The sequence below is a fragment of the Thermobia domestica genome, chromosome 11 (assembly GCF_964235325.1).
Source record: "Thermobia domestica chromosome 11, izTheDome1.hap1.1, whole genome shotgun sequence".
NCBI lineage: Eukaryota > Metazoa > Arthropoda > Insecta > Zygentoma > Lepismatidae > Thermobia > Thermobia domestica.
This window is the reverse complement of record NC_137464.1, coordinates 56,983,025-57,006,498: the sequence shown is the minus strand read 5'-3', so window position 1 is coordinate 57,006,498 and position 23,474 is coordinate 56,983,025. Positions and strand designations below refer to the sequence as shown.

Sequence of the window (23,474 nt, the reverse complement as noted above, 5' to 3'; positions counted from 1 at the left end):
CAGAGGATGACTACAAGTTTCAAGTTCTTACAATGGTTTTATATACAAGTAATTTTGTAACATGACTAATTAGTTTCTGAATTCATATCTCAATATTACGAGGTAGATTTCTCCAATGATTATTTTGAGTGATATCACGTGCGGAGCACGAGTGTTCTATTCCACAATCTACATTAATTATGCGTATTGTTTACAGCTAACTCATAATGACAATCACTAATAAACAAGTGCAATGTTATTTTCTTGAAATATACTTCTATATCAATCATACGTTCTAGATAACTAACCCAAGACATGATTATGTGAGGCTATGATTATTACAAAGATAGTTAATTTTTGTTTTGAAGATATTGAATGATAATTACAGAGTTAAAAAAAACAATTTTTACTAATAATAGAGATTTAAAAAATAATGGTTGCAAACAACAAATTCTGAAATGATTAAAAATCACTTGGTTTAGGCTTTCAACCTGTACTATACATAATATAGGGAGTCATGAACGACTATGTACGTTGGGTGACTATGTCGTCTGTCTGTTAACAAATATTAAAGAAAAATAGGTAAGAAACAAGAGGCAACTAATGTTACCTACGAGACGAGATGAGAAATGAGTTTTTTTTGTCTCGTCTTTCCTAATGTTAAAACACTTTTCTAACCCCCTTTCGTAAATTTATGTAGTTGATTTAGGGAAGTCATCTTAGTAGAATTTTAAACTTAATAATGAGAGATTCAAGTACTATATTAGGATAACTGTTGAATAAATTAGCAGTAATTAAAAAACCATACATATCCTCAGGTTCCTTAATCAATATTCATACCCAATCGATCATAAAAGTCGAGAAGAGCACAGAGTTACTAATAACTTCCTTTAACAAATCAAATTTGTCGAGTATTCTATGTATTTGAAATGCAAAGATACTAAACTGTTGATCCCTTATTAGACATTATGTAAAGTTGTTCATGGGATTCGTAAAGTTTCTTGCATCGTCTTCAATTTGGAGATTCGTCTCTTGAACATCACTAGAGACATTGGGATATTTTTTTCTGGAATGGATTTATCATACCCAAAAAAGGTACACTTTCTACCAGTTTAAGTTAGATCCCCATACAACAAAAACAGTAAGAGATAGGGAGAATGTTTTAATATATAAATTTAGTGTATCTATAATAGGCTCCGTCCTCCGCTTTTATTGCTTTATTGAAGCCGGAAATGGTAGAATCACAAATTCCGGTTAAAAGTTGGATCCACATATTTCATAGTTTTGACGCCTTCCGTAGTGTTACATTGGTAAGAAAATCTGTATGTTTGTTTTGAATTGTATGATTATGAGAAATAGAGCTTCTTCCCGGCTACATGGTTAGAATACACATCTTTGGGGTAGGGGTTAGATTTCTGGCGGGTTCTTATGTAGTTTGGTTTCCAAGTTAAGCTATAGGTTCACGTCTTATATAACATTGAATTGAAAGAGACTCTATTCATCACGACTCTGGAACTCACTAAAGAAATAATAAACACTTCTGTCCAGAGTATATACACTTGTTTATTAAAAACTAAATTACAGTGTATATACTCTGGACAGAAGTGTTTATTATTTCTTTGAAAGAGACTCTAACCTGTAATAATGCAATGATTATGACAAATTATTAATGGAAACTATGAATATCTGAATCATGATGGCACAAGGGGTCAGTAGACTACAAATTGGAAATGAAATGAAGTGAAATATTTCAGTTTTACGTTGCACGGTTATGCCGGTTAGGCTAGAGGATACGGTGACTATGAGAAATGAATGAAATGGTGGAATGAATAAAATGAGAGGAAACGGGAGAACCCCTGGAAATCCACGAGCACGGTGTTTGTCCACCACAAAGTCCACACGGCGCGAGCTGGGATCGAACCAGGGACCCAAGTCCCGGAGGTGAACGCTCTCCATTGAGGGACAAGAGTCTATACAATTTAACAAAAATAGCTTTTATCTTGTTAATACCAAATTGAGGGTATACAGAAGCCAAAAAATTCACACATATCGTCGAAATTCAGAGTTACTTGGTATTTCTTTAGAGACTGAATGTTTATTTTTTACGAAGTCATAAATGGTTTTATGTTCATATTTTCGAAACCACATGCATTCGTACAGTGACACCTATCTATTGTACGAGGCGCATCCAGAAAGTAAGCTTCCCACGCGTTTCATAGCTAGGAAACGGTATGTTGCGCGAAGCGACTGCGTGTACGTGAGAGAGTAAAGTCGTAGAATGACACATGCACTAGCGGAACTTTCCTAGTGCTCTCATTAGCGTCGTGGCATGGTTGAAGATGGACGTTCCTATTCCAGCTCTTGCCGTGTGCCATGCCATTCTTTATATAACCGTAACTAGAGGTTGTTTGACCAATTTTTACTTCAAACGTTCTGTTTGCTAGATAGCTTACAAACCATCGAATGTACAATGGAGATAGACCTATGTTTCTTAATTTATCAATAAGAAGTTCATGCTCTATGGAATCAAAAGCTTTTGACATATTTATATATATAGTGTCTTCTTGTAATCTATTCTTAAGTCCTAAATGTGTAAAATCAGTAAAATGTACAAGATTTGTTACAATCGATTTCCCTTTATAAAATCCATGCTGAAATTCACTTAATTTGTTTTTTACATTAAAATATAAATGTTTGTATATTATAATTTCAAAAATCTTGCAAAATGCATTGACTATAATTCTATAATTTGGTCTATAATTTTTTATAATTCTACGATCACCTGCTTTGTATACTGGTACAATGTATACTTGTTTCCACATTGAAGGAAACTCACCATTTCTAAGGGATGCATTAAATATATTTGTTAAAACAGTTAACAATTCGGTACTACAGGCTTTAATTATACAATAGGGGATATTGTCAGGACCAGGAGCTGTGCTCGCCTTAATAACTTTGATTGTATGAATTACATCAGACTCAGTGATATTCGGTATATCTATGACGTCATGGTTGCTAATGAGCGAAGGAGAATTCATAACCTGGCTATCTGGGTAATGTCCTAATTCTAAATTAAAATTTTCACTAAAAACATCCTTAAATAATTCCACAACATCATTTAATTCTGTAACTGATTTGTCATTATGTTTCATTTCAGTTGGTATTTGCTTGCCATCAGAATTTTTAAATATTTTCCAGAAAATCATATTGTTATTGACAACACTATTTTCCCGACTCATATAATGTGATTTTCTTGCCTCTAAGTATCTTTTTTTGACAATTTTCTGTAAATTGGAGTATCTTTGATACCATGTATTGCTATTTGTTTGTCTTGCTTTAACAAAATATTTGGTTTTCTTATTAATTAATGATTTCAACTCCTTGTTCATCCAGGGGTCTTTGTATTTAGGCCTATTGCTAATTGGTTTCATAGGTACACAATTATCTAGCACATCATATATATTGTTATACAATATATTGGTCAATTCATTAATATTACTACTCTTAGTATCTATCCGATCTATTTCCTTAATTCCATTATATGCACGTAGAAAATCAGCATTTTTAAAATCATAAATTCTGGCTTGATTTGAGGTGTTTCCAAAGTCATTACTATAATTTTTTTGTTATTTTCCATTCAAATAGAAAAGGTGGATGGAAATGATCAATTTTTGTTAACGGTGGAATTTTAAATATTATTGAATTATTTTCTATATTAGTTAACAGTAGGTCTAATACTTTATCCCTGTTAAAGGGGTCATATGATCTATTCAATTGAATTAACTGGAGAACATTACATAGTTCAACTATTTTTTCAGCTTTTTTCTTAATATAATAATTACTTATATTTATATTTCCGGTAACCCAATCTATTCCACCTACGTTAAAATCACCTAAAATTATAAAATTATAGTTTTTTGTGAGTAAAAATGTACATAGCCAGTCACATAGTAAAATTCGTCAACGGTAAATCTGGTCGGAAGTAGTGCAAGCACAACAATAATGGTTTATTTTCAGGGATTAAAACTTTAATTATAATAACATCAAGTATTTCATCTGGAGGATTTATTACTTCATACGAGTATTCGTTTCTTATTATGATCATACATCCTCCACCCTTTGTTTTATTTACTAATGTCAAGTTTCTATCTTTTCGTACGACATTATAATTTTTTGAGAGCTGTACAAAATGTTGTTTTTTTTCTTTTAACCGTTTCAGTTATGCAATAAAAATCGTAGTTAGAGCAGTTTATTTCATCTATAAATAGCTTTTCTTTTGTATTTAAATCGTTCAAATTTTGATAGAATAGCTGTAAGTACGACATTTTTGTTGTGCACTAATTTATTCTAGTTTATTTACCTGAATTATTCTTTCCAGCCGGATCAGCTTCAGCCTCATGGCATACTATTTCGTCTTTCAATCGTCCAACAAATCTAGTAAATAGCACATCATCAGGCCATACATTTGGGCTACAAATAGCATTAAACTCACTTTCTTCTACACTAACATAAAACGAAGAGTAACTGCTATGTTTAGCTCTTAATTGAACAGATTTTTTAACACTAATATTAACACTGTCCTTCACAAATGAATTAAGATCCTCACAAGAAACACAAGGGTCAAGTCTCGTTACAAACAGTGCTGCTGTACGAGGCGACTTTTTGTTTACCTTTAGTTTGTCCGTGGTGTTCTTCCCTTGCATAAGAATATTACGGTTTCTGGAAACGAAGCCTGATTCACTCGTTTGTTTCACTCCTGTCTGTTTCATAATAATAATAATAATAATAATAATAATAATAATAATAATAATAATAATAATGCCAGATCCGCCTTGGGCTCAGTGCTTGTGTTGACTTGGGATTCTGGCAGAGGCGGATCTAAACCCGGGCCGGAGCCTAGCCCCCCCTGTTTTCAGGGTGACGAAAATAATTTAAGCTATTATTTATATATTTTTGAAACTTTACAGTAAACTCATGATATATTTTTCATAGTCTGGGATCTGGCAGCCCCCCTTAGTTTTTAGCTTCTAGATCCGCCACTGGATTCTGGGATAGATCTCAACCACCGACTATCCTGAAAGGACTTATCCTGGTTTCCCCAGTCACAACAGGTGAATATCGGAATCGTATTTTAAATATCCAGAACCTGGTCGCTATTTTGCTCAAGTCTTCAATTGTAGAAACTGTATAGAAAAATCTCCTTCAAGATACCACTTCTCTAAAAAAAAAAAAAAAAAAAAAAAAAAAAAAAAAAAATTAAAAAGGGTAAACCCATATGTGTCTCTGACTTTTTTCTGTCTGTCTTAACAAGGAGAGTAGAAGACACTTTTTGCATCTGTCCACTGCAACTACCACAACACGACAAGAGTCACAAGGTTTTATTTCTTCAGTTGCACAGCAACCCTGCTCGCATATTTTTCATTTACGGCAAAGCGCCGGATAATATTACACTTCTTATCCGGCAAACTGCCGGAAACGGATCCGGCAAATCACCGGATAATGTGAAAGAAGCCTTAAGTACAATTCGAACTACCAATTAAATTTGTACCGGACTCCCATTGGCATCAAATCAACTCATAATTACAGGGGCATTAGACAGCATTCAAGAGTAACTGCCTGGCAATATATCGGAATTCATATGTTTTAATTGTGCATTTGACACCAGGAATAAGCAAAATTCTTAGGAGAGGAGCGTTTATGCTAGCTTAATCAATTGTAATAGTTATCCTTCTGTAGCCTTGCATATGAAAGGTATTTTCAATACTGTAATATCTTATATTGAGATGTGTATCATAATAAAACATGAAACATCCAAGTGTCTACCGTAATAAACTTCAATTATATGTAATTAGCTTTGGAGATGTTTCATTACCTGTGTCTGTTGAAACAATACAGCATATAATGTTTGTAAGAAATGAAGAGAATGTATACCTCAAACGTTCAGGTGTCCAACATACAGAGAGATACATTTAACACTAACAACGTAGGAGTAACATTACTTCAATGGGACAAAGTTCTCAGCTGGATAAGTAGCCAATTTATAGAGTACTAAATAAATCATATCATATGGGAATATCTAGGTTCTACAAAAAATAAGGCTACGTTAAGCAGATAGTCTACTTAAAGAAGTGGTCAACAAAAACTAAGACTAAGTTAACTGGTCAAGATAAAAGGTTTAACTATATATCGTGGTAATTTCGTAGTACATAGTTTACTTTCCTAAATTTCTTCTTTCCTACTTCTGTAGACATTAGCCGACTGGTGTAAACAAGTGATCTTAACGACAATAAACGTGTATTGAAAATCGAAAGCAGAATTTGCCAGAAAAAAGTGACGGTAAACATACTATTACATATGTGTATTTCATACTAAGAAGTTAAGCACAGGTAATTCATACTAACTTCATTCAACATTCTGAAACGTAGAAGAGGTCTGTCCTGGTTCGTTTATTAGTCTTCAAAATAACTCAACGCGTTGAAATGCCGTTTTTACTAGACCTTCGAAACGACACTTTATATAACTCCCGTGGTGAGGCACCAATTTTTATAAGGGCCTGGTTCGTATTTCAGGTTAATCTTCTAAATAACTTAACGCGTTTTATCACTTTCTTAATTGACTTTTAATATTTGATCATGATAAGTATATATAATTAACTTTTCTGCACATATAACAAAATATATATAGACCTTCATACACACTTATCTACTCGTTAAGATGTCTACATATATGTACAATTACTTATATCGTTGCTATAGTAACAACAACTCATATTTTAGCTACCGATTACAAAAATAATAATCTCAAAATCTCTACATGTCTTTCTTTTTCGTTATACATTATATTGCTCATATAATTCGCCTCTGATCCCTTTCTGTAAAATAGGCACAGATTGCCAATGATACATACAACGTTATCGTTGTAAACGTAAGAAGGAAATGCACATTTCTGCAAAAGAAAAAATTACTAGATGTTCAATTTGTCAAAGAACGTAAATTTCTTCAAAGAAGAACAATTGCAATAATGTTGTGCAACATGATAAATTTTGAAAAAAAAAATCTAATAGGCAATTCGAATTAGAATTCGCTTATATGGTCCTCATGGATACAATTAATAAAAGCTTTTTCTTCATAAAATTCTTGTAATTGTCATCCTCAGTAAATATTTAAAATTTCCATTGATCCGACTTGTGCTAAGATCGCCACCTCAAAAAATGGCACACGAAGAGGCACCTTCATTCGGTTTTCGGTTAGTTTTTTTAAAAGGCTTTTTTAAAGAAGAAACAAACTGGTCTAATTTTAAAAAGTAGAAAATTACCTATCAAAGTGGAGGTATAGATTTTTTTTTAAAGATTCATCATTCTTCAGAAATGATTGCCTATTTGCTAAAATATATATAGTCTAAAAACAACATCAACTGAGAATAGCTAGTTTTACCGGAATGTTGAAATACTCTGAGGATTAGTGGCCATCTTTCATCTTCAAACGATGTTTCTGGTATGAACTTTAGAATAACGATTAGGAAAATGTCCTTCCCCCCCCTTAAGCTCTTTCATTAAAATTTCAGGATTATGATTTTAGGACTTTTGTTATTTTTGGGCTGTCGGCATCGATGGCTATGTTAGCCCGTCACGTTTGAGGGATGACGTCCCTCGGCAAGCACACTATCCGGGGAAAAGGAAGGAAAGAAGCAGCCTGGGACCTATAAGTTGGGTACCATCCCGGCATATTCTTGGTGTGAAAGAGGAAAATTCAGGAAAACCTCATTCAGGATGGCTGGTCTGAAAAAGTTTTTCACATTTTTTTGACCAAGTGCCAACACCAGAAATCGAATCCGGGACCACTGGCACCGAAGACTCGTTAAAATTTTGTTGCGACTCATGTCCCTTAAAGTAAGAATGGTTCATTCCATCTTCAGAATCATATCGGTCCAAGGAAAAACAATAGTGTAATCAAACTCGCTTTCTATTGCGGAATATAGAAGGGAGCCGAAAGTATAGTGGCCTGACAATAATACAATTGTTGAAAGTGACCATTTTGGCCTAGGAAAAAAATAATAATTCGAAATCCAGCAGAAAGTTATCTAGATCACTTTAATGATTTATGATATCAAGGCGTTGCGCCGTTCCCTCTGCAACAAGATCCCGTGGTTTTAGAATTGTTGAGGAAGTCATGAGTGTTTGCTTTCGTCTTTCAATAGTTGCCGGTTGCAAGAAGTCGAGCCGCGGTCCAAGTCACACTGTGAGATAGTGTATGTCCTTATAATGTCGATTCGAAAATTATCGTGGGAACGGGGGGTTGGTGCTATTGTAATGGATGGATTATAAATCCGGACTTCTTGAATCTGCAACATTGATATGTGAAAAATTAGTAAATTCTTTGTACGTAGGTGTTTCTTTTAAATAAAACTGTGGCTGTTGTTGAATCCGGCTTCACGGATGTCGTTGTGTATTCATATACTACAATTGCTATTACAGTATGAACTGGATATACACACAAATTTGGGATAAAATTACGTAAATTGAAATGAAAATTCCTTACACTACTTTCTGGTAGCAATATTAAGATTTACTATTGATAGTTTTTTCCTGATCTTGTATCACGTGACGTAATTTCATTATGACTTCCCTATATTTGCACATGATTTGCATAAATACACGCAATCTGGGTACTTGACATAGTTCGTGGACAACAAGTGCTTACTTGATATTTATGTCCTTACGAGATTTTGTCAGGTTTGTAACGGAGGGAAATATTATCCCTCTCGAAAAATATTTCGGGCTATGTGTAGCGGGCTCTGCTTTGCAGTTTATCCCTTGTTCACGAATACCGAAACCGTCAGTGCTGACTTTAAATTCATTTGTCCGTAGTTATTTACCAACAAATTACAAAATTGTGTACTTTCATAGTGAGAAAACAGCGGGCAATTGGGGTATTATATATGGTGGTTAAGGGAGATAGAGAATTCCGGGTCAACACAATATGTCAGCCGCCGGGGCCAACATTTCGGCCCTAATTTTATGTTTTGTTTTTAAAAATATAGAAAATCTGAATTCAATTTATTTCGTTCTTGAAAACTTCGGTACATTTCTATAGTTAATATCAAGACTATACCCAAAAGGAGCCGTCTAATCAATAAAATAAAATAAGACAGTATAATAAGACAATGGTCGTGTAGCTCAGAAATATCACTGAAATGACATGCACTGTATCACGCCCGAATTAATATGGCAACCATAAATTTAGTATTCTCTATTCAAGTCAGTACAAGAAGTTCAGTTGTGCTGCCCTCAAAAGTATCCTTAGAATGGCACTGTCTCCGCCTCCTCCAAAGATTGCTTAGTAAGACCGTGATTCATATGAAACAAGTCTACTTCACTTCTCTTTCATGTAACAGCTCTTTTCTGGGGAAAAAATTGAGTTAATGAAAATAAATACATGGTAATAGTAATTCATTTGTACTATTTTTGAGAATCAATACATAAAGTGTAAAGCATGCTGAATGACTTATTCCTAAGTGCTGTTGCGCGAAATCTTTCGGTCCATTGTACACTATAGGCTAAAATAGTGCTTATCTAAAAGCTCTAATGATTTACAATTATCAAATTTATTTCTTTATTTATTTATTGTTTGCCCACTAACTCTTCAAAATTTATCCAAACTTCATACCTTGTTTTTATGCAAATATTTCATTACTATATTACCTCTGGTAGCGACATCTGTTAGCATAACTGTTTACTATTATTAATTTGCATTACACACTGAGATGTTTTTCGTCTATTATAAGGACTTCTCAATATGCCCCCTGTCTTTCTACAATCAAAATTACATTACTTAAGCATTGTTGCATAACATTTCAGGACAGTGTGACGTACAGACCGACATGCTTCTCCTTTATAATTAGTATTTGTGTGTAGAACTGCAACACAAATATGTAAGGGTTGTTTATAGGATATTAGTAAATAAATACTACTATAGATGTTATTTGGTTTTATTTCTCTTTCACAGTTTAATTTCCATTGATATTCAAATATTGTGCAGAACATTCGCTGGTAGTGTCAACACTAAAGATGTTAAAGTGCAATGCTATTATTTTCTTGAACGTCAAACTGAAATTGAAAAGGAAGTAGAAATTCATTAGAATAAGTAAATGCAATCTTATTATTTATGTATATTTTAAAATTTCTTTTTTCACTACTTATATATATCTATAGCTATATCTATCTATCTATCTATCTATCTATCTATCTATCTATCTATCTATCTATCTATCTATCTATCTATCTATCTATCTATCTATCTATCTATTTATTTATTTATTTATTTATTTATTTATTTATCACACTAAATATATGCGAAAATTAGGAACAGCTCGAATATTAATACAAAATCGTTACATACTGTATATCCAGCCTTTCCAATGAAATACTCTTTTTTTAGCAGTAAACGATGTTGCAATTCCCCAGCACACATAATTCTTACAGGGCGCAAAATTTCAAAGTTAGACGCACTCGCTAATCCAAAAATGATGGTCGCCAGTATCTCTCACGTATGGGCTTTGGTTTGACAAAGTAAGAGGCATAAAATTTCAAAACTAGACAATTAGATGCAGGATTGGATTGGACAATTCATAACAGTGACAATTGTTTTCTCACTCAGTCACAAATATTTTCGTGCGAAACAGAAACTGTGCAGCCCTGTGAGTTTACGCAGAAAACATTCCTACTGAATACTGGTTGCAAGCTCTAAACTTTTACTCGGAAATTTTGCGCTCTGATTATAATGTTCATAAATACAGCATTTTCTGCTAAATTTTGAGAAATTGTAGGATATTTATAGATTCTCGGGCAACCTTGAGTGTTTCATCTGCCATTCAACTAAAAATGTTTAATAATAACTAATAATAACTATAATTGCAAAGACTTAACAATTATAGAAACTCAGTTATCATTCTTTCACAACAAAGTTAACCTCTGTCAGTATTTCGAACATTAGTGTTCTACAGATGAAGAACAGATAGAGAACATTTTGTTCGAAAACTTGAAATACAAGAAATGTGAATTATGAAAAATGATTCCTGTATTGATCATATTTTTTCTTTGTTTTAGAAAGCCTAGGGTGTTTTTATGAATCAGTTGATGTTTTAAAGAAAGCTTCATAACTTTGTGGAAATTTAAAATTATTATTTTATTTTATTTACGGAAGTCAATCCGATTCATTGATTAATGTATCTACACTCACTCCATGCAAAGATTACGATCAGTTATTAATGTTTGAAAATTTACTAGTTACCTTATATGATGGCGATATCAGCACAGTTTCTATATTCTTCCTGTGGTCCACAGCCCATTCCAGAAGTGCCATCGCCACAATCTCCCCATCGATTACCTATAGGAAACGAATAAAATTAGAAGACAAACATTAATTTGTAGTTACCATCGTATTAACGGCACTAAAACCTCTCGTATTATGACACATGTATAAATAAGAATAAAGGAATTTTTATTTGCTGTCATTTTCTCTTACTCAAAATAGTCTTCGTAGCCACACACTCTTTTACCATAATCCAGGCAAAAAGTGATTCCAAGATGAAAGAAATGTGGGGTTGTGATACGAAGAGGTACCGTACTCACACAGACATCATGTTTGCACCGCTTCCAATAAGGAAGGTTCTTCCTTGCTAAGAAGTCATTTGTGATGCCGAAAGAGATGGTAGTAAAAAGGAGAGACATCAGGAGAATACATTGAATGAGAAAGTTTTCGTAAGAGTCTCCACCGTCCTTTGCACTATATGCGACCTTGTATTTTGTGCAACATGAAAACACTATGTTTGTTGATCATTGCTGGATCTTTATTGACAAGTTTAGGATGTATTTCCTGACGATTAGTACTGTCATGATCAGCAGTGATCTTTCACTCCAACAGACAAAGACATAATGAATCACTCTCACTCTACCAGCAGCACTCTACCAACAGAAGTGTGTAGAGAAGTGATTGTTTTGAAAACTGTCCTGGACGTTGATAATGATTCAACCACTGTCATGACCGTTTATGATTGTCGTAGTAAATCTATTATCAACAGAGCTGAAAATCAGAACACTTCTGCGGCTATTTCATTCATTCAAAGAACTGCATAACTCTATACGGTAATTCTTGTTGGATCCATGAGTCCAACTTTGCCTTAGAGAGGCCGAACGACAGTAGTATGGTATATTCAGTGGTGCTATTTAGGTGGTTTCCACCGGTTTGCTACAACCAATTGTTAAAATATTTCGAGTTCGCAAAACCGTTTGTTGAGAACTGAGATCACATGAGTGTAGTCGTGAGGGTTATTTATATTTCAAACGTGTATATACCATTATCAACAATTATTGATCCATTGCTGGATAAAGGTTTTCACAATATTTTTTGACAAGCATCTATCTTTCGTTTCCAAGATATTCGCGGTGTTACCTAATTTCGTGACACCACTTTGCATTAGGATGATGTGAAAGTCTCTACTAGTTACTTGTGGAATCCAGTAAAAAAATGCGTTTGTCTGCCTTGTATGGTTTGTTTCCTAAGAAAGTTATATCTACCTACTTACCTACCCATCTACTACTCTCTCTCTCTCTCTCTCTCTCTCATATCCATAATAGGTTGTTAACAAATTAGAATAACACCACTGCGTATATTGCCTATATGCCTAACTCATCAGCAATAACACGAACACTTTTACGACGAACCAATTCCACGGTATTTCTCACGAGCTCATCAGAGCATGGTGTTCAGTCGTCGGGTTCATATTTCAATAGTACAGTATGTTACCGGCACAAATATTCACCATTACTAGCCCAGATGTACTGTTGACGTTTTCCAAGTTTAGATATGGATTTTTGCAAGAGGATCTAACTTAAACTGTTACATCATCAAAGTAAGTCCCCGATTTGAGAGGTTTTACAAATCCATTCTTGCGCCGGGGTCTATTCATTGATTGGATGCCCGAAATTTCCTTCGTCCTTCTGAAAGAGATATGTTATGGCAGTGCACTCATTGACATATTCATGTGGGAAAATACATTGGGACAAACCAAAAGAGATTACAAAAATAAAGAAATAATAAAAAACGCCGAACAAAGATTGGTTTCATCACTAACTAACACACTTAGGAAGTCTAACCACTTAATAATAGAATCAGAACTTAAATTTAAAAGCTTAACGAGGAATATAGTTCCTAAAAGAAAATGAAATGAAATGAAATCTGTAAGTTTTACGTCTCACGGTTATGCCGGTTGGAGTTCCTAAAAGAGAAGTCCACCCCAGCCTGATAGCATCTCTAAGGAACCTATTCTATCACTAAAAGGTGCGTAGCTAAGTCTGTAGTATAGTGGCTTTAGAGTTGCAATGAATGATTTTGAAAACGTCGCTGCTCACAATAAAACCGAAGGATAATACATATTATGCATTCCAAATTAGGGTTAACAGGTAGTTAAAGTATAAATTTATGTATAAAAAATCAATTAGTTTGGTCAGGTTGACATATACTTTCATTTTTTTCTATTCCCATTATTCAATTGCCACCTGTGAATAATCTAGGTAAATATAACGTTTTGTGTACCTCCCTATATTAGTTATTACGAGCTTTTTTTGTTAGTTGAAAGCAGTGATGTGCCGTAAACTATAATTTTACGTCTACGCGATTGTCTACTGTAATCTATACGTAATCTACATTACACCTTTTCCCGTGTAGACTATGTAGACAACCACTATCAAATGTAAGGAACAATTTCGTTGCTTGTTTGTTCATATTTCCTCATTCAGTTGTTTTGCTTCGGTGCAGCGAAAGATTAGGGAAACGACAAACATATAAAAAGTAGAGGGAATTATCTAATCTGTATGTTTACTCTGCTCTGTACATACCACTTCCTTAGATTTTCCACTTCGAGCACTGCTTTTATACTGAAATTTACAAAACTAATTCTCACCTGTGGGCTTTCAGTCTTGAACCTGCTGTATTTGCCAATTTTTTCTTGCATATTTTACAAAATGCATAATATTTTTTCATTTTCCTTCATCAAGACGAAACTAAGTATTCGAAAATTACTATTCGCTGGTCCAGGCATTTTATTTTGTACGCAATTTCGCAAGGTAACGACAAAATAAAGCTCCTTTATTGTACACGATGCCATATTAAATTACGTTTTGTTGACATATTCTACATAGTCTACGTTGTTTACATTGTCTACGCATAGTTGACACGTAAACGTAAACTATCGTTTTTTACGCGTAGACGCACATCTCTGGTTGAAAGGTTAGAAAAGAGGCTTAGTGTTTAGATGAATGGACCCGAAAGTAGATAAAACAAATATAAGATTTACAGGAGAAATGAGATGAAGTAAGGGAGGGGTAATTGATTTGTGTCTTATTTAAGCACAGAACAGAAGTACATTTTGTAGAAATTAGAAAAGTGAAATGTTGTAATGACTATAGACTACAGTATGTAAGTGTTAATTGAAAATACCTAATCTAATCTAGTGTCAGATTTATACAAACCATGAAGGTAAGTGCTAATTGAAAATACTTTACCTAACTTAGCCTAGTATTAACAGAAATTAGCGCAATTTAAACATTTTTATTGAAAAATATTTTGGCCCCCTTCAAGTAAACATTGGCCGAAAAGAGTGTCATTGGCAAGTTTTAAATGTTCCATAATATTAAATACTTCTTGAGGAGGAAAATTGAAATTTACTTTCCATATTATGAGCATTATTTACATTATTCTCTTACCTTCTTAGTCGAAAAGGAATATTTACTTGTCACTAATTGTAACAATAATTACCGGTAAAATTTGAGCTCAAGAGTATTAATGTTATTCTATATCAAAGAAGTAATTATTTACCGTCTCTGTAGTACCACTGCATGACACATCTGTCGCAGGTAAGTCCCTCAGGAAGTCTGACATCAATGGTATAGATTCCACTATGGTGTTTATCATCTGGATCCATGAAGTATCTGGTTCCTGATCCATCATCCAATTCCAAGAGGTATTGGTCAAAACAATCTTGCTCTTCTAGTTGATCGGGGCTGTCCAGTTTGCAAATACGCCATTCCATCCAACCAGCATGAGTAGCTGTGAAGTTAATGGCAATTTGTACTGTTTGTCCTTGTTCATATTCTCGGCCAATGATTCCCAGACCGTAGGTTCCTCCGTTTTCATTCTTCCGTGGACGTGGGTCAGCATAGTTGTCACCACAAATACCACATTTGCCGCCATTCTGTTGCCATTGGACCTGAAGCAAATAAGGATTCATCTTAATACTGATTTAATTTCTTCGTGAAATTATATTCTAACTGCAAATAGCAATTCAATTTGTTCTTTGGAGATCGCTCTTAAATGAGTATTAAGGTAGTCCCTTGTAGTATTCACTTCCATTTGACCTAATTGGTAAAGGCAAAATGTTATGAAAAAAAAAAAAACACTATTCCTGGAGAACTATTAAAAATGTTATTACATGTTTCTATTTTTCAAACTTTTTTCTTTTCTTCAGTTCAAGTTATTTTGGTTCTATGCTTCAAGTTGTCCACTTTTCTACTACATATTATTCTCGTAGTCCAATTTTATTAGTCCTTGGTTCGATTCTCAGCCACACGAACTTGTGGTGGACAACATAGTGTACGTGGGTTTACTCAGGATTTTTCTGTTTCCTTCTACATTCTCATTTCTTCAAGTATTTCATAAATAACCTTTCCCTTTAGCCCAAAAAGCATAACGATAGGACGTCAAACTCGAAATTTTCATGTTATTTCGTTGTTTAAGATTTCGTTAATTTTTAATTATTAAGATATAGTAGTTGGAATTCTGAAGAACAAATTTTAAGCTTTTCCTTATAGGTAGTAAGAAGTATTTTTCCAAAGTGTTAAAAGGATAGTATTTTACCAGCTTAGTATTATGCGTTAAGAATGAACCAATTTCAAACTTGAGAAAAATGGTAATATATACGTGAATCCTTATATTGAGGTGAAAATAAGTTGAAACGAAAAACAAGCGTGCAATATATTGCTAAATATATTTTACTTATATTTCCAATCGGAAGAGTTTATTTCTTCCGTTTTGTACAATTCAGGGTACGAGATTTTTGAGATCGGAATCCAGCAGCCAAATTAGAGTGTTTCGACTCCATTTCCTTCTCGCAATTTGAATGGCCAATGGGACTGGAAATTTTGCGCCCTGTTATAATATATTTAATAACAATAATTGACCAAGTAAATTTTTTTCATCTTGTTCCAAATTCACATACAAAATCCAGTAGTAGGTACCCAAATTTCCTCATTAAAACTCGTATTTATGAGATACAAGGATGTTATAAATAGAGGATCTGCCCATATGTATCTTCATCCTATTAAATCAGGGGTGCCCACAAGGGGGGGCTATGACGCAAACTGCGTCATTGAAATATTTGGGGGGGTAAAAATCTAAAATCTATATAAATATGTTTGAGGGTGTGTAAAAATTAATCGAAAAGATTTTTTTTTCCATGGAAGAACACGGATAGACAATTGAGGGGGGTGCGTCATGGACATAAGGGGGGGTGGGCACCACTGTATTAAATCGATGAAGCCGAAAAACAACCGAGCATCGGCACGTCTGATTGGCTACTCTCGTATCTGCCATAGTCTGATTGGCTACTTTCGTTTCCGCCATGATTGTTGGCTCAAAACATTGCGATCTTATTGGGCGGAGTGGGCAGAGTAGGGGTGGCGAAACTGTGACGTATGGCTTCAAGATTTTGTTGTAAGGGCAGATTCTCTATTTTATAAGATCCTTGATGAGATACAAATTCCTTTGAACAATGTTATCTTATAGACATTAAGCAATTGGTAAAATTTAAATACAGCACATTTCCTAAGTAACTTCCTGCTTTTATCATGCATTTCGAGTACTAATAATACTAATGTTGTTTGCATAATTTAAATATTTTGACAAATCTATTTTTTTTTAAAAAAATACTTATGTTGGGTCTAAATTTATGAGGAAACAATTTATGTGTGAAATTATTCCGATAACTTTGTTCCACAAGTATGAGGACTTTAGTCCCTACCTCACAAGTGCCACAATAATTTGACTATTCGTTTCATCTTAAATTTAATATTATTTAAAATTTGAGTAAAATTATTTTGTAATGTCTGTATCACTTACTGTGTATGTTCCACAGTTCAAAGCATTGTCCTTATAGTTTGTTGGAACGTTGAATCCAAACCGCCACATTGACGACCTCTCTGGTGGTTCGGCCATGAAACCATGACCCACCACTTGGTGGATGAACAGAGAACCGAACAAGAGGAAAGCGGTGCGGAACATCTTGTGTGTTGGCGAAGAATATGCTACACTGACCGCACCATAATATTGCCGAGATATTTATACCTCTTGTTAGGGATATATCATCATATCAAAGTTAATTCAAAAATACTACATATTGTAATAACGAGAAAAAAGTAATCAAATGATGTACTGCACGTGAATATGTGCACATGTTTATTCTTTAAATACTTGACCTTATTTGTGGTCACCAGCCCCATTATGTCACACATAATTTGGGTTCTGATAAGGCAACCAGATAACTACTTAATATCAAGTGCATACGGATTATTAATTTATATAATAAGTCTATGTCATAAATTACAGTACGATTTACTTCTTTTAACTAAAATAAAGATACTTTACAATAAGGAATTACTTTACACCAAACTTTTAGTATTTTCATGTATTCACGATAAGTCAAAGTCAAAGTTTTTAGAAACTTTTCTCTTTTTCTTTGCAAAGAAACATAATTTCAATGTAGGACATAGCAGTTTAGTAGTATAGAAATGATTAGCTATATTTTATTTTCTGTTTCGAGATTGCTGAATAGCTTGAATAGCAGTAGAAATGAGGTATAGTCATATCTCCTCAAAGCTAATTTGAAAAATAAGAAAAGGGAATAAATAAATATTATTATTAATAATAATATATTTCATTTTCGATTACCTTTTACAACCTTCTTAGAGAAATATCAGGTCTTAACGTTGAAGTGTTCCCCACCACTGATTCGAACGTCTGTTTCCTCCCACATCCTTATCCCACCAAATCTTACATAATAATTCATTTTTATCAATCATCGGTCTCCTTTACCCTCAAGGACATAACTCTGGCATATAAAACTAGAAATTTCATTCTATTTCATTCTGCAATCATCTTCCCAGTTGCGCTACCCAGTTTAAAAATTACATCTACACTCTAGTAAAGAAAGAAAAAAAAAAGAAAAAGAAAAACTAGTCACTTCAAGAGCTGTTTTCAAAATAGGTGACTTATATTTTTTGAGTAATTCACTCTTCAAAATTGCGGGATTTTAATTGTAGTATCGTTCGCGCTAAGCATGCAGATCTGCAATAAAACTATGCTAGAGTTTATTATAGGGTAATAAAAAATGAACACAAATTTAAATGTTGTATTGTATTATTTATTTTTTTTAGTAAGTTTCTGTTGATATACAGTTCTTATGCAGTAGATTTGGTGGTAGTATCAATACTACAGATGTAAAAGTCAAAGACTTCAGTTTTCGTAAATCTTCATGTCAGCCAGGAACTGAAAATAGAAAGCGGAAAATCGTTAGCATATATAAATGCAACCTATTTTTTTTTAATAATATTGATTTTATCTTTTTCCTACAATTTTGGTACTTTATTAGTGAATTGATACTGTTAATGTTTTTGGTAGTAGTTTTAGTATTAAAGATTTTAAGAGACGTTCAAAGTAAAATTTAGTCAATTTTTATTTTCCTTATCTTAGAACATAAAATAAAGTGGTAGGTCTTCATGAGACAATATTTTCATCTAGAATATCCGAACTGATAGTTTCAACATATCAGAAAGATACTGTAGGTCATATTTCTCACCTAATAATAACTTATTCCAAAACTATTTTCACTCTAATTAATAGTATGTACTAGATCCTTATAGAAGAAGACTCCTGATTTTAATATTGAGTTTTGTTTTACTATTATTTTAAAAGACCAATTACACTCTGCTTTCTGATGGTTGTAAGTAGCAAAAGAAGTCAAAGCATAACCTATTATTATCACATTTGTGTTTTTAATAGTCTATAGGGCCTATACTGTACTTTGTCTCTTAGAATGACATTGTATTAAAACACAGCAGTACAAAGTTCTTATAAAAGGTATTTAATGATAGTTAAAAATGAGGACATACAGAACTTTAGGAACTCAGTTATGATCCTTCCATCTGAAAAATTTGGACATCTGCCTATATATTAACCTTTAAACTACGGAGGTAAATTCTTTAAATAACAAGTGTTCTACATATAAAAGAGAACATACTATTTGCAGTAGGTTCTTCACTAACTTCAACACAGAAATAAACCTCAAACCTCTCGAAGAGCAACATGAATTAATAAAAATGATTCTTTGTATTAACTTTGTTATCTTTTGGAAATACCATGAATCGGTTGATGTTTAAGCAGAATGTTCGTAATTTTGTTGAAAGCTAATATTTTATTAGTTTAGTTTCAATAAAGAAACCAAATTGTGATGGTTTAATGTTTAATGGTTTAATGTGATGGTTTAATGACAATTTACATTTCTACACTGTGTATAAAGACCGTGATATATTACTACAACTTTTGTTTAAAGTTCAAAGTATATTGGAACATTAAAAGTTTTTCCTTCTGAAAAAATTCAAATTTGTCAGAAAACATTTCTTTTATATTAAGTTGTATAAAAACTTTGAAATTTTATTATAACCTTGAAAAACTCAATTTTGAAATTTTATTATAACCTTGAAAACTTACCAGTAACCTTATTGGATGGCGATATCAGCACAGTTTCTGTATTCTTCCTGTGGTCCACAGCCCATTCCAGAAGAGCCATTGCCGCAGTCTCCCCATCGGTTACCTACAACAAAACAATGAATATTTGTAGACAGAAAATATTTGAAGTAATTCTCTTCTTTCGATAATTTGAAAACGATTATAATAAACAATTTACATTTCCAAATTAAGTGAGCAAATAATCTACACAATTCGAAATCCACAAGAAACACATAATTATTTTTTCCTTTGTTTTATGTATCAAATCTAAATTTTGAAGTTTAGAAAGATGAATGAATTAGTAGTTTTAGCTTTAGTTTCTTCATAGATTGTTATTTTCTAATCCTAATAACCAAATGGATTAATCTAGTCTGATGTAATTTCGCCAATCCTTCTGGAATCCTTTCATTCTGAAGGGTTGCAAAGACATGAATTATATATATATTGTCTTGGCCAAGAAATATTATAATCAAAGAATTGTAGTTTCTGTGTAAACAAAAGATTTAAAAGAGCGAATGGATCAAAAAGAAACAGAAAAAAGATAAAGAAATGTACGGAAATACATTGACTTATGAACATAAAGTTAAACACACACCGACCTAAGCTTTCTTTACCTAGCAGATGTGTTGTTTAGAACTCGAAAGATGACCTTTGTAACCTTGCACTCAAATCGGCAGCGATAGTTATGAACTTATTTGACACATCCATAGAAATCTGGCAGCAATTACATACGCAATTGAATATGAATTTAAACGCGTTTAGTGTGGTATAATATCAAAAAAGTATTTACTTACCGTCTCTGTAGTACCACTGCATGACACATCTGTCGCACGTAAGTCCCTCAGGAAGCCTGACATCCATGGTGTAGACTCCATTATGGTTGTTGTCATTCTGGTCCAAGAAATATCTGGTTCCTGATCCATCAGCCAATTCCAAGAGGTATTGGTCGAAGCAATCTTGTTCCTCAAGTTGATTGGGGTTGTTCAACTTGCAAATACGCCATTCCATCCAACCAGCATGAGTAGCTGTGAAGTTAATAGCGATTTGTACAGTTTGACCTTGTTCGTATGTTCGGCCAACGATTCCCAGACCGTAAGTTCCTCCGTTCTCATTGGGTCGTGGACGTGGGTCAGCGTAGTTGTCACCACAAATACCACATTTGCCACCATTCTGTTGCCATTGGACCTGAAGCAAACAAGGATGCATATTAATACTTACAAAATTTATTCATGAAATTTTATTCTAACTACAAATGCCTTTGTAACATAATATTCAGTTTGTTCCGTGGACGACACTCTTAAGTGAGTATTACGATAGTCCTACATCCTTGAACCCTTCTTCGTTTGTTTCAAGTATGCTGTAAACATAAAAAACAAAATATTGTTCTATCATCTACTTCTAACTAGCCTTAAGTTCTGAAGTACAAATTCTGATATCTTCTTTGTAGGGAGTACAAGATTCGTTTGCCTTAAGTATTAGCCCTTTCACTGTGGAAGGCGACGGAAAGAAATTTCCCTAACCTGCGAAAGTCGATTATAGTCGACGTGTTAAAATTTGTCTGTATCTTGGTTTTGTTTTAGTTAATTATAGTCGCCAAAGTTTTTCTGTGTGATTTCTATTGTTTATCGAAAACAATAGAACACAAACAATTGAACGGTACAACTTCGGCGACTATTCTCGACAAAGCCAAGATACGGACAAACAAATTTTAACCTGTCGACTATAGTCGACATTCGCATGTTAAGGAAATTTTCTTTCTGTCGACTTCCTCTGTGAAAGGGTTAAGTAGGAAGCCTTCTAGTTCTTATAATGCTGTAAAAATGAATCGATGTCAAACTACTAGCAAATAATGAATATTTTGCACCTAATATTGCATGAATATGATGCAATATTACTTATATTGAGGCGAAAAGTAGAGCAAGCCTTAAATAGTCATGTCAACATTTTGTTTAATTATATTTTCCAACGTTAATCTCCAAGAAGTCTTCTTCAGTTTTATGCGTTATTACTTTTCTATAGTTAAAATAAATAACTGATCAATCGATTTGTTGTTCCTATCTGAAGTTCACGTTCTATATCCAATAGCAGGTAAAGAAATTTCTACATCATATTTTCTGTGCTATTCATAAGGGGAAAAATTCTTTAAACAATGTTCTGTAATAGAAATTGGGCTCTGACAAAATTTTAGATGCAATACAAATACTTTTCAATATTTTCTTCGTAAGTGTGTACTTTCTGACCAGACCTCGAATCTCCTATTTTAATTATAGACCTCGAATTTCTTATTTTAGATATAGATATGGACTGGATCCAATTAGCTAAGAATAGAAGTCAGTGGAGAGCTTTTGTGAACGCGGCACTGAACCTCCGGGTTCCATAGGCCATAGAGTTAGTTAGTTAGTTAGATATAGATATGGAGTTCCTGTTTAGTTATAGCACTCGATCTTTGAAATTGACCATTGATGAGTTAAGGTTTATTTTATTTTATTTTATTTTATTTTATTTTTGTAACTGTTTATCATTTTATAAGGATTATTCACAACTGTCCATTGGTTTATGAAAAATATTTTTCAAAATGAATATGGAAAATCATAATTTTTCGTTGTCTTTTTGTAAACAATACAAGGATTAATAATGGACAGATTTTTTTTTGTTATTTACTTTTATTGAACTGCATTGTTTACTCCCTTTTTTTTAAAAAAAAATGCTATTTAAATTACAATCCTTGTCTCAATTGTTTTCAAACCTAATAATGACAGAAAGTTTACAAAAAGTATAGCTTATTTTCTATCTTTCGTATGATACTTCACTTCAAATAAGAACTGACCAATGTTCATGCTAATGTGAATAATAAATGAATGAAAATGAATTTAAAATATAATGCATCACTTTGCTATATTTAATAATTTGACTAGTCGCTTCATTTAGCACATTTAGTATTTGTTGGATCATCTATGTATATTATTTGAGTGGAATTATTTTATAATAATAATAATTGAAGCACTTACTCCGTATGTTCCACAGTTCAAACCATTGTCATTATAGTTTGGTGGGACATTGAATCCAAAGCGCCACATGAATGACCTCTCTGGTGGTTCGGCCATGAAGCCATGACCCACCACTTGGTGGATGAGGAGAGTACCGAACAAGAGGAAAGCGGTGCGGAACATCTTGGTTATTGGCGGAGAGATGCTACACTGATGACACCATAAATTACGAAGCTATTTATACCAATTGTCAGAGTGATTGCGACATATGATCAAATCAAATTTAATACAATAATACTATATTGTAATGGCCAGAAAAAAAAAGAAATAAAAATTATCGACATACTACACATGAAGATGTTCACGCATTTATTCTTTCGTTATCACTTGACCTTACTTGTGTGCACTGCCCACACTATGTAGGAAACAATTAGATTTCGTTAAGAGATAATGATATGGTTAACAAGTTGAGTTAGATAAGTGCATGTACTAAGCAACTGAATGATGGAATTCTTAGTTGTATGTCATTACACTAAACTATATTAAGATTTACTTCCTAATGATCAGCTAAATAGAACTAAAAATAAAGTTACTTTAAAAAAGAGACTTAGTTGGCATCAAACTTTTGGTATTTTTAAGGACACTTGATTATATTAAAGTCAAGGTTATTCGA

The 23,474-nt window shown here is 33.3% G+C and overlaps 2 protein-coding genes across 2 annotated transcripts; both read right to left on the bottom strand.

Annotated features, from left to right (window-relative positions):
- Nucleotides 1–9,966: 9,966 nt before the first annotated feature.
- LOC145663563 (uncharacterized) lies at nt 9,967–17,325 on the bottom strand. The gene is made up of 4 exons (XM_081729670.1): nt 17,151–17,325; nt 14,853–15,243; nt 11,268–11,363; nt 9,967–10,084 (listed from the first exon to the last, which is right to left on the bottom strand). Exons 1-3 carry the CDS (start codon nt 17,310–17,312, stop codon nt 11,269–11,271), a joined length of 648 nt encoding a protein of 215 aa, XP_081585796.1. The 5' UTR covers nt 17,313–17,325; the 3' UTR covers nt 9,967–10,084; nt 11,268.
- Nucleotides 17,326–18,428: 1,103 nt separating this feature from the next.
- On the bottom strand, nt 18,429–23,001 carry LOC145663562 (uncharacterized). The gene is made up of 4 exons (XM_081729668.1): nt 22,823–23,001; nt 20,609–20,999; nt 19,797–19,899; nt 18,429–18,575 (listed from the first exon to the last, which is right to left on the bottom strand). The coding sequence occupies exons 1-3, from the start codon at nt 22,982–22,984 to the stop codon at nt 19,805–19,807; spliced, it is 648 nt and encodes a 215-aa protein (XP_081585794.1). The 5' UTR covers nt 22,985–23,001; the 3' UTR covers nt 18,429–18,575; nt 19,797–19,804.
- Nucleotides 23,002–23,474: the final 473 nt, after the last annotated feature.